General features: G+C 41.7%; 1 protein-coding gene across 3 annotated transcripts in view; it reads right to left on the minus strand.

Moving 5' to 3' along the window:
• RNPC3 (RNA binding region (RNP1, RRM) containing 3) overlaps positions 1-19,442 on the minus strand; it is an 864,050-nt gene that overhangs the window by 30,114 nt on the left and 814,494 nt on the right. For all 3 annotated transcript variants that reach the window (XM_044086040.1, XM_044086039.1, XM_044086041.1), the window contains exon 13: positions 18,033-18,165. In XM_044086040.1, the coding sequence (XP_043941975.1) occupies positions 18,033-18,165 (133 nt within the window). The remainder of the gene's footprint in view (positions 1-18,032; positions 18,166-19,442) is intronic.

Below are 19,442 nucleotides of genomic sequence, written 5' to 3' on the forward strand. Positions count from 1 at the left end.
ACTGATAGTTCTGGGGTGAGACAAAAAGATCTATGTCTGGACTACCCCATTTGCGTGTCAACATGTTGAAAATCTGTGGTTCCAGTTTCCATTTGTGTGCGTCCATGAGATTTCTGCTTAGTTCATCTGCCAGAGTATTCAGCTTTCCTGGCAGGAATTGAGCTTGTAGTTGTATTTGATGGGTCAAGGCAGTGTTCCACAATGCCATGGCTAGTCTGCAAAGGGGGTAGGAGTGTGTACCCCCTGCTTATGTACCACATAACTGTGGTGTTGTCTGTCTTTATCATTAATTGTCCTGGATGAAGGTAGTCCTTGAAGGCTGTCAGTGCATTCTGTACAGCTAGCATTTCTTTTTGATTGATATGAAGATGCATTTGATTTGGGTTCCATTTGCCCTGAATGCACTTCCCTGCCAGATGAGCCCCCCAAGCATAGTCTGATGTGTCTGTAGTTAGGGTTTGGGTGACAGGGGGTGGAGGGAATGGCAGTACCTTGTTTTGGTGGCAGGCCTCTGCCCACCATAGGAACTCTAACTGCAGGCAAGGTATGATAGGAATCATTGTTTCCAGGCTGTGACAATGTTGACTCCATAAACTTTTTAAGTACCACTGAAGTTTCCTCATATGCAGTCTTACACACAGAATTAGAAGAATGCAGGAGGCCAGGAACCCCAAGGCTTGCAGAATTTGTCTTGCAGATAGCAGGGTTTTTGTGGCCACCTGTTTGAAGTAAGCCATCAAATGAATTTGCTTTTCTGGCATAAGGAAAGCCATCTGGGCAGTTGTATTCAAGCTTGCACCCAGGAATGTAATTTTTTGAGAGAGTACCAGTTGTGATTTCTTTTCGTTTATAGTGTACCCTAGACAAGTTAGAACCCTTTTTACAAACGCCAGATGTTTTAGAAGAATGTCCCTGTTTTCTGCCTGAATTAGACAATTGTCCAGGTATGGATATATTTGAATATTTCTTTGCCTGCAAAATGCAATTACTGGAGCCAGCACTTTGTGAAGACCCTGGGCGCAGTAGATAAGCCAAAGGGCAGTGCAGAGAACTGGTAAAGCAAGTAGCCTGCTTTGAAGCGGAGGTATCTTCTGCAAGATTCCCTGATTGGGATATGCAGGTAAGCCTCTTTTAAGTCTAGAGTTGCCAACCACGCATCTTTGCCTAGCATAGGAAGTAACTGTTAAAGAATCAGCATCTTGAATTTTGGAATGTCCAGAAATGTGTTTAGAGTAGATAAGTCTAGAATTAGACGCCATGATTTGACTTTTCTGGGTACCAGGAAAAGTCTTGAATAGAAACCTTGTCCCTTCTCCTCTTCTGGTACTGGTTGAATAGCCCCCATGTTCATGAGGGACAGTACCTGTTTCTGGGCCTCTACGCTCTAATTTGGGGGCAGGTCTGGCCATCCGTTTGGGATTGGCAATGTGTGGAAATGAAATCTGTATCCCTGGGATACTATATTTAAAACCCATTTGTCCTGGGTTATAAGTTGCCAGTTTCTTGCATGAAGTGCCAGTTTTCCCCCCAAAGGGGGAGGTGTCTTGTTGTTTCCAGATTTGGAGGAGGAGGCACCCCATTGTTTTGTTCTAAAAGTCCCTTGTGACTGAAACCTGGAGCCTTTGGAATGTCTGGGTTTGACTTGAGTGGCTCTCGAAGGAACTGGAAAGGACGAGTTCTTAGTAGGCCAGTGCCTACTAAATCTTGGAGGTTGTACTTGTAAGAAATCTTTCACAGTTTGCATAGATTTAGCTTTATCTTCCATCTGTTTTAAAACTTCTTCAGCCTTATTACCAAAGAGACAGTCCTGTTGTAAAGGAGCATCCAACAATTTTGCTTTAACATGATTAGGCAGAGTTTGCTCTTTGAGCCAAGCATGGCTTCTTAGCACAGACCCAGTTACAGCAGCCCTGCAAGAGGCCTCCAAAGAATCAAAACCACATTGCAAAGTATGTTTTCCAACTTGTTCAGCTGAACGCAATAGATCCTGTAAATCTTTATTTTCCACACAGTCAGAAATTAACATTATTTATTGTTTAAGCAGTCCCATGATATGCTGTTGATATTTAAGCATATGAAATTGACAGTTTAAGGCCCTGATTGCCAAGGCTGCAGAAGTGTAAACCATCTTACCCCATCTATCCAGCGCCCTGGAATCTCTATCAGAAGGGGTAGGATTTTTAGCAGTAGAAGCCTTAATGCCCTTGGGACCCTGTGAAATGGTTTCAGGATTTGCAATAGGATTTTTGAAAAGGAATTTGTGGGAGTCAGGAACCCTGTAGTATCTGTCTGGCTTACAAGGTGCCGGAGGCAGAGAATCAGGTGGCATACTAATTCTGAAAAAAACATCAATAATATCTAGAACAGGAGGTACAGCCAAAGGCCTATGCCTTTTCAGATTGAGAAATCCTGTCTTTCCCAGTGGAAATGTTTCCTTAAGGTATGTAAAGTCTCCCCAAAAGAAAAATCCTCAGGGGGAGAAGCAGAAGGAATGGAATCTTCTGCATCAGAGTCCTCATAAGTAGGTATAGACAATTCCTGTTCAATAGAAGAGTCAGAAGAAATACAATCCTGTTCAGAAGATTCATAATCAAAGTCTTGCCTAGGACTCTTAGAAGGGGGGAGGGGTTGGCTACCCCTGATCAGAGTAATTAAATCTTCAGCCATTTTGATCATTTGTTTTTTAGGCATAGGGGCCTACACATGTGGCCCAGGTGTAGGTTTTTTAGGCACAGGTCTAGATTTTGGCCTTAGTTTTGAAGATGGCGTTGGTCTAATATACAAATCTGTAGGCCTGAAAACACCTTCAGAAGCCGGTGCCTGCACAGTGGCTCCAGTCCCATCTAAGGTAGAGATATCCACGGATTCCATGATTGAAGCATCTCACGGCATACCAGACTCCGAATGGGTCTTAGTAGAGGCCTGCAAATCAAAAGTAGCGGGTATCAGGGGCTGCGAAAGTGCCTCACTGAGTACCGACGAACTGGTAACTGGCTTAGGAGAAGCGTTGTCAGTTCTGGACCTCAACGGCCTTGTCTTTGCATTTTTTAGGTATTCCGGTAGTCGGGTTGCTAACCGACGACATTTCTGGATAATTAAAGCGTGAGCCAAAATATTTAGAAGCAAAAATGTACCGACGTTTGACAGTACGTTGATTAAATTTAGCACAAAACCGACAGCAAGGTACGTTGTGGTCAGGGCCTAGGCAAGGAATACAGTACAAATGAAAATCCTTATGAGGTATTTGCTTCCCACAAGTAATGTAATTATTAACTTTTACTGATAGCGGGTAAGGAGCAAGAAAAAGTTTCCCCAACGGGGTACTTAGCTTTTTAGTTGAAGACTTCGGTTCTGAAACTCGAAAATTTCAGGAGTATGCTGACCGGCACTTGCGAACTACTTTTGCTTCAGGCATCGCGCGGCAAGAAAGACTGATGTAATGGCGTCGGCTGCATGTTTTATACCCCTGACGACCTGACGTCATGGAAGAAGGGACAGCAACCGACGCAGGACCCATGACTTTGTTAATCAGGCTGACTGAGGGCAACCTGCCAGCAGATTACCCAAATGTAATGACTGCAACAGTGAAACATGAAGAACATCACTAAAACTATTACTTATCACTAAGAAATCTCATTTATAGCTGAAGGGAGAAACAAAATATTCATTTACCTTAAAAACAGGATGGAGCTCTCAGTTAACATGCAGAAAGGAAATTGTGGGTGGGGAAGGAGTCAGAGCTCTTGGGTCCAATACTATTATATAAGGCGCAAAGGTCAGATCTGACAACCCACATGTTGAGTCAGACAAAAATAAGACAAAATCAGATCCCCAAGTTACAACCCAAGTCATCTTAACCACTGTGGTCTACATCTTCAATGACCCACAGCATACTTCATTGCACTAACTGGGACTTGTCTATCCTAGGCACTGAACTCTGGGAATCCCCCCACCCTGACTAATATTAAAGACATCACCTCATTCCACGCTCAGCTTAAAGATCATCTCAAGTCCAAGACCGTCTGCAAATGCTTTTCCTCTGGCCACATCATCTATTCCCCTACTCTCCCATTTGCCAGTCAGGCATATTTGTCTTTTTCACATTACTGCTTTACACTAATATGTGACTTCCCTTTCATTTAAATCATTAGACCATAAAAAGTCACAGACGGTTTTGAATAAAACAGAAAAAGAAATGGAAACTGTAAAAGAACAGCAACCTACTATTAAAATGACTATCATGTTACATGAAATAAAAGTCCTTCTGCTACTGAAAGTCAAAGTCCTCTGGTCAGAGAAGTCTATTAAAGAGAGTTTAAGCCTCTATCCCAGCAATTCCAACATGATTATATTGACACAATCCGCATAGCACATGAATAGTGAGATAAAACCAAGGACCTACTGTTCAGTTACTAATTTACAGATATAAATGGTCAAGTCATACAGAAATTAAAATATCCAGAGAAGAAGAGTACTGGACAGAAGTTACCTGCAAAACACTACAGTTAGTCTAGCAAAAAGGCAAGAACTAGGGACCTTTCCAGAACTCTATATATCCATTGAAGATAACAGGTCCAAACACCCATTTTCATCAGAATTTCACACCACCATTAAATCATAATTAAACAAAGAACCCAAATAAACACCATGAATACTCAATGCAGAACTGACTAGCAAAAACTGAGCCAGAAAAATCAACAAAAAACAAACAAACAAACAAACAAAAAAACATACATACACCACAAACCACAGCATTAGCAAAACTCAATTTAATCCAGAAAGTAAAATTAAAATCAGCTTATGCCCTTCTACATTCTAGGGCATCATCAGAGAAAAACAATTAAAACAGTCACATTTAAATAGCCAAAAATCATCACATGACCAAATTACAAATGCAAATATTTAACCCTTTAATACATAAACCTACAACGTAATAAACAATTCAGCAGCTTCTAACCATACTATTATTAAAAAAAACTAACACATACAAATATATATAACTTTCAAAAATGTTTTTATATTATAAATAACTAAAATTATATATTAAAATTCTACATATAAACTACAATATGATGGTTTTCCATAAATAAATAATAAAAAAGACATTCAAACCTGCATTGCCTTATATTTTAATATTCCAGCAACAGAACAACAATCATTAATACCCAGTTGCTGCCTAGCGTTTAATCTCAGCTGCCGTACCACTTCCCTAACTTCCAGTAAGGCTTTGAAATCACCTCCTTTTCATTTTCACTTACTTTATCTATAACAAAAAAACAAGAACCTTTTCAAATTATTGGAATTCAAACGGTGCACATTATAGGGTGCTGCCAGTTGTTTTTTCTTTGTGCATCTAATGTGTTCTGCGATCCGCTCTCTAAGCTTTTGTATGGTTTTGCTTTCCATACAGGTCGTATGTCAATACACCCCTGTATTGTTTAATTCAAATGGTAGTGACAGATTAATTAGATCAATGCTCTCTCCAAGCCCAAAAACTCAGCCTCTACAGGACCAGATGGCATCCCATGTTGCGTTTTAAATGGTCTAAAACATGAGTCAGCAACTCCATTAGGTTCTCTCTTCAGCCAGAGCCTGAGTACTGGTTTTGTTCCTGCTGAATGGAAAAAAGCAACAGTCATCCACCTTCATAAAGGGGTTACAGCAATAGACACTGGGAGCTACAGACTCATAAGCTTAACAAACCTGATCTGTAAGGCCATGGAGCGAATCATCATGGACCTTATAGATAAGGATATAAATAAGGATACAGGCGATCGATCTCTAAACCCTTGATCCGACACAATTTGGTTTTGTCAAAGGCAGGTCATGCCTGCTAAACCTGGTGGACTTCTCTGAAAATGTCACAGCCAAAGACGAAGGCAAATCTGTGCATACAGCCTACCTTGACCTAGTCAAGTCCTTCAACACAATCCTACATTCGGGCATCACTGATAAACTCTCTCAGTTGAATATCATTTCATTAGGGGGTCCGAATGGAGAGATAAGTCAGCAAGTAAAAGGAGAATATTATTGCAGAAACTGAATTCATCCTCAAGTCTTGGTGAGTACCTTTGTGAGGTGGACCCTGTTTTTCATAAAACCTCACCAAGACAACACTGATATATAGATTGCATTTATACAGCATATATCATGGGCAGAATTAGGATAAAAATCAAGACCCAGGTAGACACACTGGTGCCAAGACTGGAAAAGATGACAGTGCAGAATCCTCAAAATACAGAAACATTCCTACAATGCAGCCAGGCCAGGCACAGGGGGAGGATGTCCCCCCTGTTGTAAAAGCAAGTAGAAGCCCACAAAAAAAAGAGCCATAAAGTGATAAAGTGGACTCTTGAAAATAAGAAAGAAATTATGTATTGTTAACTATTATGCAAAAAGCCCGGAATTTCCAGACACAAGATATACAAAATGATTAAGAGAGAAATTAGAGAAAATAAAAACACTTCCACAGGAAGAACGGTCAGAAGCTTCAAATGAAAATTTCTGTTCATTAATTCAACAGATTTGTGAAAAATAGTATATAGATCAAGAAACGTTGATCTGTTTTGAAAAAGATGCATCTGAAGTGCAATAATATAAACAACTAAACCTAGAAATATTTGAAAAGTATAAAAAAAAGAATATGGACATGGGAAAGAAAGACAGATTGGATATGGTGCAGTAATTATGAAAAGGAGAAAGTCAAATTAATCAATATAAACAAGGCAGCCCTAAAAATATGCAGAGAGAAATACAGGCAAAGGCATCCAGATATGGAAAATTTCACAATTAAAAAAAAAAAAAAAAAAACAATAATACAAAGAGGGAATGTAGAAAAGATTAGTAAAGTAGACGTTAGAAAAAACTAGAAGTTAAAGTTATGGAGTGCCTGTGAAGTGAAGGATTTGGTGAAGGCGGTCTAGCACAGGTCACAGCATGATGGATTGAGACCCAAAGTAAGCAGTAGCAGGAAGATCAGGAGACATCTAAAGAAGAAATATGGACATGCAAAAGAGAGATTTACTACGGTGTAATATTTATGCAAAGGAGTAAGCAAAACTAACCAATACAAAAAGGTTAGCACCAAAGATATTTGAAGAGAAATATAGGCAAAGGAATCCAGACATGGTAAACTTTACAATACAAAAAATAAGAAGACAGAGAGGAAAAGCTGAAAAGAAGATTAGCAATGCAGAAGTTAAAGACATAGAAATTGAGGTTATGGTGTACCTGCAAAGTGAAGGATTCACTGCAGAAAATCTAATTCAGGAAGCACCACAACAGGATAGAGCAATGGATATCCAAATTAAGGGGAAACCAGTGGGACAGGAAGCAATTGGTCAGGTGCCACATAAAGATATTTTGGAACCTTCCATAGGAAACAAACATAAATGTTCACTTGAAGCTAGAGAGCAAGGGATGGAACAAACTGTGGAAGCTCTGATATAGTCAAAGTTAAGGTGTGACAGGCCAGTGAGTTCTCATATGATAGAGCAATGGATGCACAGGATGAAATTGAAGAGAATATGCCACAAGAAGATGCTATAGAACTTTCTACAGATTGCCTGCAGGGAATGGAAAACAACTGATGTGCCCTCAGTTTGGAAGAAAATGAGCTAAGAGAAGAGTTGCTTAGACATAGATAGATATATTAAGATCAACGAAAGAAACAAACTGCAGAAGGTCAATATAACAGAAGTAAACAGGATAGATTACTGTGCAGCTAAATTAATAACTGATAAAGTTCTACCACAAGAACACAGGGTAGTGAGGGAAAGGAAGGGGACAAATTGAATACCATCATGGAAACATCGAATTAGAGAAAACTATACAGCAATTAAGACAAGAATTGTCACTGTTAGAAGACTATAGAAGGGGGAATAGATAGACAAAAACACTACGAAAGATAGTGATAAAAGCAATCACTATTAGAACAGACCAGGATCTATCACACACTATTGCAAATAACAAACTAAAAATCTCAGGATAGGTGGAAAAACTTAGAAGATGCAATATAAAGGGAAAGCACAAAATAAGCAATTTATTGATGACCCAAAAAGGTTTTCTAGAGAAATGGGAAATGGTAAAAGGAATTGAAAGACCACCAAAAAAAAAAACAGAAGAAATACATACATTTTAAAGAAGTATCTATAAAAATCCTGTGGAACATAAAAATGCTAAATGGATAGATGAAGTAAATGAAAGAATTAGAAGTTCAAAGGTACAAGATATGAAATGGGTTGAAGTAATAGCCACAGAGATTGAAACAAAATTAAGAAAGGCCTCTAATTAGAAAACCCCAGGCCCACATGCAGTACCTAACTTCTGATTAAAAGTATTAACATCTTTGCATGAAGATTTAGCCATGAGTAAGAACTATTTTTATGCACACCCCGAAAAGACACCAACCTGGCTAACAACAGGAAAAACAATGCTCTCACTTAAGAGTGAACCTGCAAGCAACCTTAAAAATTATAGACAATAACTTGCCTTCCAACGATGTATAAACTATACATGGGAATTGATGCTGACAGAGTTTATAGTCATTTAGAAGAAAACTCAATTATATGGAACAAATGATCACTTGTTAAAGTCATAATGGAGAACTGTAAAAAGGGGAAGAATCTTAGTAATGGCATGGACTGACTACAAAAAAGCATTTGATAGTATCCCACATTCATGGATAAAAGAGTGCTTAAAAATGTACACGATATACCCTACACTGATCGACTACATTACAGTAACCACGAAAGAGTGGCAGACCACTTTGCAATTAAGCCATGATAAAGGACAAATTATTATCCCTGGAATAAAAATTCAAAGGGGGATATTCCAGAGTGACTCTGTCACTGTTGCTATTCTGCCTTGCCCTTTACCCATTAAGCTGTTTACTTAACAGCTTAGGTCATGGCTGTCTTCCCTTGTCAAGGATTTAAAACTGTATAGCTCATCAGATGAGGAAATGAAAGCACAATTGCAGGTTGTCAATATTTTTTCAGATGATATAAGAATGTCACTTTGTTTTGATAAATGTGCAAAGGCAACCTTTAAAGCAAGAAAACTGCAGCACTAGGAAAACATCAGTTTGTTACAAGAATGTGATATAAAAGAACTTGAGCAAGAGGGAGTGTATAAATATTTGGGAAGTGATGATGGATTAACAATAAACCATAAACAAATGTGAATAAAACTTAGTAAGGAATACTTTAGAAGACTTAAATTAATCCTGAAAACAGCGTTGACGTCTAGGAACAAAATCCAAGCTATAAATCAATTTGCTCTTCCTGTCCTAACTTACAGTTTTTGAGTGACTGACTGGCCCCAAAACATGCTGGACAGGAAAACAAGAAGGAGGCTTCATGCTCGCCAAATGATTTATAAAAATCAGTGTATGCCATGATTATAATATTCCGTGTTCTGAAGGAGGGATGGGCCTCCTTGAAATTGATTACATGTACAGATCTGCAATCGTGGGACTCGGCAGATCTGCTGACCTCAACACCCAAACTTAGTGAAAGTTTTGAAACATGAGGAGAATAAATGTAAGACGACTTCTCTGCTTAATCTAGCAGAAGCACATCAGCATTAAGCAGGAATGGAAATTAAACCAGAAGCAGACAAAAATAAGGCAGCAACTAAATGTGCCAAAAATCAAAAGAAAGAATATAAGGTGAAGAACCAGATGAAAAGGCAAGAAATGTGGAAAATGCATAAATATAGTTGCAAGTATAGAAAACTTCTGGAAGAATCTCATGTTGATCAGGAATGAATGCAGGAATGGTTAAGGAGAGGCAAATTCAAACCCAGAGATGGGAGGTTAATTATGGCGGCCCAAGATAGAGAGCTACATACACACTGGTTTATAAAGTCCAATAAACATGTGCGAGAAACAGACAAATGTAGGTTTTGCAAAACCGAATTGTAAACAGTCGCATGCTTCGTTGGTGGTTGTGACCTACTAATGGCAGAAGGACTGTATACTGAAAGGCATAATTATGTGGCAAGACTGTTGCACTGGGGATTGTGCAAACATTATGGTATTGAAGTCACTGAAAAACACTGGAAACATAAGCCATAAAGCATCATAGAAAATTATGAAGTTTATATCACATGGGATCACCCATTACCAACAGTTCCAAAGACAGATGCTAGAAAACGGGATACAGTGGTCCATGAAAAGAAGACAAAAGTAGGACTGATCACTGAAATCGCCACATCCATTGACTACAGTGTGTTGGATACAGAGAGACACAAAGTCCTAAAACATCAGGATCTGCAGGCAGAAACGAGAGCAATGTGGAAGAAAGATACTGAGATAGTTCCAATAGTAGTAGGAGCAAAGGATCTTATAAAAAGAATCTACAATTATATTTAGATGCGTTACCAATCCATGTAACCCCTTACGAATTGCAGAAGACATCATTCCTGGGCACACTGTGGGTGCTGTGAAGAGTACTTTTGGCTGACATCAAAGATTGAAACAATACTAATTTCATGAACTTTAATCATACTTTGACTTAGGAACGGGGTCCATTCCCGTCATGGTATTAGAAACCCAAAAGATTTGGAGAAATTAAAGAAAGGTTGAATATCAATCTTTATGTCATCAGGTGGGTTGCTAACTGGCTCACTGACAGATCACACTCAGTCAAAGCTGGGGACCTTACTTCAACCAGCAGACCTGCCACCAGTGGGGTTCCACACGGTGCTGGGCCCCCTATTGTTTGGAATATACTTCTCAGAATTTCAGGCCAAAATAGAGGGGCTTAAGTTTGCTTATGACTGCAAATTAGGTGCAATCACTGAATCCCCAAATAATGTCAATATACTTCAAGAGGGACCTACACAAACCAATAACTGGTGCCAAAGTCATGGACTCAAAATCAGTGTTAAAAAAATGCATTGAATGCATTATCACCCCCTTCGGTAAATGCAATATCCCTGCAGACTATTTAATACCACTCAGTAGTGAGAGACTTGAAAACACAAGTTGACTGTAGCCTAAACTTTGGCCACCATGTGTCTACTGTGGTAAGAGAGGCATTCTATGTCACACAACCTCATTAGCAACGGCACTGCCTCAAGAGCGAAAGAGGGCATAACTCTCCTGTACTCGGCCCTAATCAGGCCAATAACTGAGTACAATGCTATCTTTGGTATGTACCTTACCAGGCACTTGCAGCAATCTTGAGAGACCTCAGAGATTTCTAAACAAGAAAATTCAAGGTCTACAGCACGTCATAAATCAACAGACTGAAGTCACTGTCACTGTACTCAGTACCGCACAGATTACTTAGAGTAGACGTGCATGGCCTACAGAGCAATCTCGGATCCAAACCTAATTGAAAGACCGTAGTTAAGTGTAACCTGGATAACTGGAAGGGAAACTGTAAATTCCTGTCAGGGATTTCACCCATGACCCTCCTAGATATGGGCAGTCGTTCCAAACTAAGATCTCGAGTTTCAGCAAGATCCTTTATATTGGGATCTCGAGTTTTGGCAAGATCCTTTAAATTGGGTTTCTCTAGTATTATATTGGGTACACATGGCTAGGCTTCTAAAGACCTTCAGGTCAAAAGCCCAGTAACCACCTATGAACCTTTATCTGGTAAACACTCACATATAGCAGAAAGTTCTTATACTAACTAGTTTATTTTCCAGGCAGACGCCAGTTTACACACCTTGATTTCCCACAGTCTTGTGTGGAAGTATTTCCGCATTTTTTTCCATAAAATGAGAACTAAAATTGCTGAGGTCTGCCTTAACTCATATTTTTTTTTTTATTCTGAATTTGCATCAAAGCATTATCTGCAATTAAGGGATATGACGGGGGGGAGGACTTTCAGTTTTGTTGCATTTCTAAAATCTGCTACAGTTTCAAAATCTTAAGCATTTTGCTTAGGGCTTACAGAGAAAACATGGAGAATGAAAATCCTTCAGGGCTAGTTGCCAGAAAGCCACACCATTACTTGTTAATCGATTTAGCTGCCACTGGCAAAACTTGAAGCAATGATGAAAAAAGTAAAACTGTTACTGAAGAAAGTGAAAACTGGCAACTTCAGAAAAGCAAATGATACATTCAGAAGGAAAAAAGTACAGTTGTGTACACTTACCTAAATGTAGATGTTCGAGTGTATTCAATGTTGCAGTCACCTGTGGGTTATCCCTGCTGTGGCAGCCCTCGGCCAGCCCGAATACCAGAGTCAATGTTTTTCTGCGTCGGCTGCTGTCGCTTGTAATCTGACGTCAGGTCGTCAGTGCTATAAAAGTAAGGCAGCCGACGCCATTACATCAGTTTTTCTTGCCCTAACCTGTCAGAAGCACAAGGAAATATGGTAAAGTGGTCTTGGTGGCTAAAAGCCACTGTGGGGAGCTTATGTCCCCCTAGGGAAAGAGGATATAAGGGGGAAGGAGAGAGGGAAACCAGGACTGCAACAGTGAGTGAATACACTCGAACATCTACATTTATGGTAAGTGTACACAACTGTACTATATTCTTTGTGTTTCACTGTTGCAGTCATTACCTGTGGGAGGATTCCCAAAGCTGAGGACAGCGTTGGAAGGATTAGTTAAAGCCCTAGGCATGGGTCAGCAAGCCCTGCGGAACTGCAGAGGAAAACCCTGCATTAGCCTTAGAGAAAAAAGAGGTAGGTGGTAATGCTTTGTAAAGGTTTGGACAGAGGTCCAGGTGGCAGCTTCCAAGATGTCCCTGGTGGGAACTCCTCTGAGGAATGCTGTGGAAGTGAAGGCTGCCCTAGTAGAATGGGTACGAATAGACTTAGGGGTTGGTTTCCCATGTAGTCTGTAGCAGAAATGGATACAGTATGATATCCATTTGGAAATGGTTTGCTTGGAAATGGGCTTCCCCTCTGCCCCTGGGACAAAGCTGACAAGAAACGGGTCTATTTTCCTGAAGGGTTTAGTACGGTCCAGGTGGTATACGAGTTGTCTGTGCATGTCTAGTGAGTGGAGAATTCTTCCCCCCTTGTTTTTAGGGTTAGGAAAGAAGGTGGGTAGATGTATGGCCTGGTTGAGGGTCATATCAGATACCACCTTGGGCATAAAGGAGGGGTTAATCCTCAAGGAGACCCTGTAAATGATGAAGGACTCAATGGCCATGAGTGCCTGAAGTTCTGAAACCCTTCTGGCTGAGGTGATAACTAGTAGGAAAGCAGTCTTCCAGGAGAGGTATCTCAATTCTGCTGAAGCAGCAGGTTTGAAGGGTGGTAAGGTTAGTTTTTCTAAAACATAATTCAGGTCCCAGGCTGGCGTGGGTGGCCTTCTGGGTGGTCTGATATTAGAAGCCCATCTGATGAATTGTTTAATCAAAGGATGTGAGAAGAGGGGCTGTTCTGAAATTAAATGAGCTGAAATGGTTGAGGCATGGATTTTAATAGAAGAGAAGGAGAAGTCACTATTGAGTAACTTTGGCTAGGTAGTCCAGGATAAGACGGATGGAAGGTTGTGAGGTAATGCCCCCCCCCCCCATCTGGACTGGCTCCAGGAGCAGAATCTTTTCCATTTCCCTGCGTAAGATTTTCTGGTGCTGGGCCTTTTGGCCTCTGTGATAATGTCTAAGACCTGTTTGCTTAACAGGGACCCCTTGTTTGCCTTTAAAGTATTAGCCATGCTGACAGTTTGAGAGTCTGCAAGTCTGGGTGAAGCACCCCCCCCCCCACACACACACACACACCTGGGTCAAGAGGTCTGAAATTAGGGGAAGCTGCCTGGGAGGCTGTAATGTCAGGCTGCGCAGTAAGAGGTACCAATGCTGTCTGGATCAATTTGGAGCAATGAGGATGGCCTTTGGTCTCGCCTCCCTTACTTTGATCAGAACTTTGGGAATAAGAGGCAGAGGAGGGAATGCATACACAAAGAGGTAGTTCCAGGGGAAGGTCAAGGCATCCACCTTCCACACTAAGTGGTGATACTCCCTGGTACAGAATTTTTTCAGCTGGTGGTTGAGGTGCGAAACAGAGAGATCCACCTCTGGAGTTCCCCACTCCTGAATGGCTTGCAAACAGATTTTTCTGTGAAGCTGTCATTCATGGGGGTCCAGTAAGTTTCTGCTTACGTGGTCTGCCAGGGTGCTGTTGATCCCTAGGGTATGTATTGGGGAATTAGGTGTAATCCCATGGTGGAGGCTGTCAGCCAGAGGTTCATGGCTAGCCTGCACAAAGGGTGAGAGTGGGTCCCTCCCTGTTTGTTACATACCACATTACTGTGGTGTTGTCTGTTTTGATAAGGAGAACCCCTGGCCTGAGATGGGGTTTGAAAGATGTCAGAGCCTTTTGTACTGCAATCATTTTCTTCTGATTGATGTGTAAGGGAAGGTGCTGGGCATCCCAAAGACCTTGGGTGCAATTGTCTGCTAGGTGAGTGCTCCAAGCAATGTCTGAGGCGTCGGTGGTGATGGTCTGGCCAGTAGGGCAGAGGATGAAGGGAAGACCCTTGTTCCTGGCACAGGCCCCTACCCACCAGAGAGACTTGGCCCTTATATGGGGATCAGAGGGAGAGCAGTCTCTAGAGGCTGAGACTGCTGACACCAAAGGTTCTTCAGATACCACTGAAGTTTCCCCATGTGAAGCCTGGATAGAGGAATTAGAAAGATGCAAGATGCCATGTACTCCAATGCTTGCAGGAACTTCCTCGCAGTGAGGTGACTTCTGGAAGTCAGCTGGGTAAAGTAGAGAGGCAGGAAGCTCTGTTTTTCTGGGGACAGGAAGGTCATTTGGGATGCTGTGTCCAGCAGTGCTCCTAAGAAAATGATCTTCCTGGAGGGCGTTTGCTTTGATTTCTTCTCGTTGATGGTGAATCTTAGGGAAGTTAGGAGGGTTTTGACAGAGAAGGTCCTGCAGCAGCTTTTCTTTGCACTCTGCCTGAATGAGGCAGTCATCCAGATAAGGGTAAATCTGTATATTTCTCATTCTGCAAAATGCTATAGCTGGGGCTAAACATTTGGTGAATACTCTGGGTGCAGTAGATAAGCCAAAGGGTAGCACAGAGAAATGAAAGTGTTGCGAGCCTGCTCTGAATCGCAGTCATTTCCTTCAGGATTCCCATATGGGGAGATGTGGAGGTAGGCATCTTTTAGTTCTAGGGTCACCAGCCAGGCATTTTTTGTCAGCATAGGCAGCAGCTGCTGCAAAGTTCGCATTTCGAATTTGGGGACCACCAGGGAGGTGTTCAGAATGGATAGATCCAGGATGGGACGCCAAGTGCCCTCTTTTATGGGAATAAGGAATAGTCTGGAATAAAAGCCTTTGCCTGTTTTATCTGAGGGGACAGGTTCTACTGCCCCCTGGGATATGACAGTTTGGACCTGTTTCAATGACTCTGCTCACTGATTTGGAGGTAAATCTGGGTACCCTCTTGGAATTGGGAGTTCGTTGAAAGAGAATTTGCATCCCTGAAAAATGATCTTCAAGATTCATTGGTCCTTTGTTACAGAAATCCAATTTTCTTTGCAGAGAGAGACAGCCTTCCTCCTAGCGTTTGGTGAGTGAAAGGAGGGCAGAGGAGGGAAAGGGAGTCATTGAGAGTTTTTGCCATAGAAGAGTGGCTTAAAACTCCCTGCCTTTAGGGCGACATGGTCCACTGTTTGGTTCTCTGCTGCCCCTGGGATAGGTGCCTGGGTGGTCTGTCCCTGCGGGACTTACATTGGCCCTGTCTGAGTGCAGGGAAGGACCGATGTTTAGAGGGAAAGTTCCTGCTGAACCTAAGAGGTTGAACCTGAAAGAAATGTTTTACTGTTTGCATAGATTTTGCTTTGTTTTCCATCTTTTTAAGCACCTCTTCTGCTTTTACTCCAAACAAGCAGTTCTTTATCCAGGGGTGCATCAATTAGTTTAGACTTGACATGATCAGGGAGAGGTTGTTCTTTCAACCATGCATGTCTCATAATGACAGATCCTGACACTGCTGCCCTGCTTAAGGCTTCTAGGGCATCATATCCACAGTGCAATGAGTGTTTGGCCACTTGACAAGTAGAGTGCAGTAAATCTACTAACTCTTTTGAATTGGCACATACAAGAAAGGTTGAAATCTTTTGTTTTAATAGTTCCAAAGTGTGTTGTTGATATTTTAACATATAGCACTGACAGATAAGTGCTCTGATAGCTAAGGTTGCAGAGGTGTATACTTTTTTACCCCATATGTCCAGAACTCTGGAATCCTTGTCAGAACGAATAGGATTCTCGGCAGAACTAGTGTTAGCTCCTTTAGGTCCCTGTGTAATGACCTCTGGGTCTGCAGCAGGATTTCTGTACAGGTATTTGTGAGAACCCGGTACTCTGCAATACCTATCAGGTTTACTGGGAGCAGGTGGGAGGACGTCAGGGGCTAAGCTGGATTCATGGAAAACATCATCCACCACTTCTAAAATAGGGGGGAATGGCCAGGGGTCTGTGCTGGGGCAGGTCCAGAAATTCTCCAAGTCTTTTCTTAGACTGGGGGAAATCCTGAGATTTCCACTGGAAATGTTCCCTAAGGGTGTGAAGGGTTTCCCCAAAGGAAAGGTCTTCTGGTGGGGAGACAGAAGGAATGGATTCCTGTGCATCTGAATCCTCATAAGCAGTCAGAGGTTGTTGTTCCTCTTCAAAATCTGAATAGTCAGATTCCTCAGAATCCTATTCTGTCATAATTTCTGGAGAAGGGTGCCTTTTTCTTTTAGAAGTTGTGGCCTGACTACCCCTGATAATAGAGATGAGATCCTCCGCCATTTTAAGCATTTGTGCTTGGGGTGTGCTTGGGGTGGTGGAGCAGGAGCAAGATGTGTAGATGTTTTTTTTTGTCTAGATTCGGTAGTGCGAGAGGCCTCCTTGGAAGCCGGTGCCTGCATCGCGGCTCCGGACCCAAATGAGGCAGAGACAGCCAAAGGCTAGGAAGACTAAGCAGATTTCTGTGGCATACCAGACTCCGAAAGGGTCTCGGTAGAGGTCTGCATAGATACTGAATCGGGCATCAGAGGCTACTAAAGCGCCTCACTGAATTCCGGAGAACTGATGACCTGCTTAGTGGTGGAGTCGTCGGAAGGCTTAGCCTTGTGTGGTCTGTCTCTATCTTTATCTCTTCGTTTTTTCAGAATGTCCATAGATTGTTGACTGACGGATGCCATTTTGGAATGTGAAGACAGAAGACGAAAATACCAGCCTACAATAAGAGGTCTACAGTGAATGGTTCTCGCGTTAAAGAGTGCATAGAACCAGCAACGGGGGACATCGTGGTCTGGTCCTAAACAAGTGACGCAGTATGAATGGAAGTCTCGGTGTGGGATCTGCTTTCCACAGGCGAGACAACTGTTAACTTTTTCGGACATCGGTTAGTGCAAGAGAAAAGTATCCCCAATGGGGTACTTAGCTTTAGACGTTTTCAGCTGAAATTCAAACTCTGGTAGCGACCGACTGACACACTTGTGAATTGCTTCTGCTACAGGCTCCTCGGCAAGAAAGACTGATGTAATGGCATCGGCTGCCTTGCTTTATAGCACTGATGACCTGATGTCAGACTACAGGTGACAGCAGCCTATGCAGAAAAACATTGACTCTGGTATTCGGGCCAGCCGAGGGCTACCACAGCAGGGATACCCCACAGGTGATGACTGCAACAGTGAAACACGAAGAACATCAATAATTACATGGCAAAAACGTGTAACACAGTGACAGCTGTGTAGCACTCAAAACAATTAACAGAACCAAAGAGAGCACGGGAAAATGTGGAACACAAAGTGAGACCTGCATTACTTCCTTGCTTTTCAACTTCTATCCAAAAGAAAACATGAATAAGGTGGCTAAACTCAAATGTTATACTTTTCTAATGCAGTTACCCTCTCTGAAGAAAGGGCAGATGCAGCAGCAATCTTCAGGCTGACTCAGTAGATTAAAATCCTTTTTATCAGTATTTTTATACCTACATGTATATTAATATACACGTATATTTTCCTTAGAATGACTAATAATTACGATTCACTAATGACCCATTTGTATTACCCATTTGTTATATTGCATTATACATTTTTTTTTGTAAAAGGATACAACCACCATTGGTCTTTCATGTAGGACATATCCGTTTACTTCTTTTACAGCTTTGGCTGCTGCCTTTTCATTAGGAAGCCCAATAAAAGCTTGACCTTTCATTCGACCTTCTTTCATCAAGCGTATGTCAAACCTGCAAAATATATTAAAAGACAATTAGATGTAAATGAACTGCTACACACACACACACACGCATATATATATTTACACACAAACACGTGCTTGATGGTTTTTCATATATCCAGTATGTGTGACCTTGTACTTTGTTGCAGATTTTAGCTGTCATTTACTATACAGTTGAGATTGCTTACTTAAGTATCATTTTAGAGGTTGCTTGTTATGAAAAAGTGCACATTTAGAGTATGTGATAGCAAAGAGGGACCAGTTATAAAATACAAGGCCCCCTTTGGGATGTACCTCACCAGACATGATTGGAAAGGCATAGAAGGTTTTGACAATGAAGATAACAGATTTAAAATCCCAAAGCTACAACAAGACAAGCACTTTCCCCTCTTTTTTGTGTCTTATAGGCTTTTCAGAGAAAGCCATGCCTTACTTTCCAAGCAATGAGAGCCCCATCTATAGAGGATCTCTTCATCCTTCACAAATCAAACAGTCCCACAAACACCAGAACAAGGGATCTAAACCTGCTTCAGAAGATCAATAAAACAAGGCGGGAGAGAGATTCACTATTCAGAGTCTCTTTCACCTCTGTAATAAACTTTCTTATAAAAAAGCTTGGATAATTGGCATCAACAGAACTCCATTTCCCCAAAATTGCTTGCCCTCCAGTGGTGCCATAATTTTACCAGGTCTCCGAGGTACTGGTTCAAGTTCTGTCAGGATCCTTACATGCCCGCCGAAAGATCAACTCAATAAGCTAATCTGTGGGCGGAGCCACCCTGGAGGAAGACAGGCCAGTACCAAAAGCCTCCAGGAATTCAGACACCAGACGAAAGGTAGCTGGATGTTCAACCACATCTCTGTTTTAAGATTTTAAGGATGTCTCAAAGAAACATCCTCAGGAGGTGACCATGGGGTCCTTTCACCCTCATCAAACTCTATCTTCTGTGATAAGACTCCTCTGGGGATTCCAAGTGCTTTCTCTTGCATGTCTTCTTCTTAGGGGTCTCCTAAGCCAGATGCTCGGGGGAGGTATCAGAAGTCAGGATACCCAGTTGGGAAGCCTGGGGTTTCAGTACTGGCTTTCCTTGTAAAAAAGAGGGTTGAGACTCCAACAGCAGAGACATCAAGGCTGTAGACGGAAGATCAAAGGGGGTAAGAACCATCTGTATAACAGAGACAGACAACGCTCTCTCCATAGCCTCAAAGGCAGACCTCCAAAGAGAGGGAGAGGACCTCTGATCCAAAAAAGCAGGCTTCTGAACCATTGTCCCTTTCTCCCTGCTC

This window comes from Protopterus annectens, chromosome 10.part0 (genome assembly GCF_019279795.1).
Source record: "Protopterus annectens isolate FY-2018-M chromosome 10.part0, PAN1.0, whole genome shotgun sequence".
Classification (NCBI taxonomy): domain Eukaryota; kingdom Metazoa; phylum Chordata; order Ceratodontiformes; family Protopteridae; genus Protopterus; species Protopterus annectens.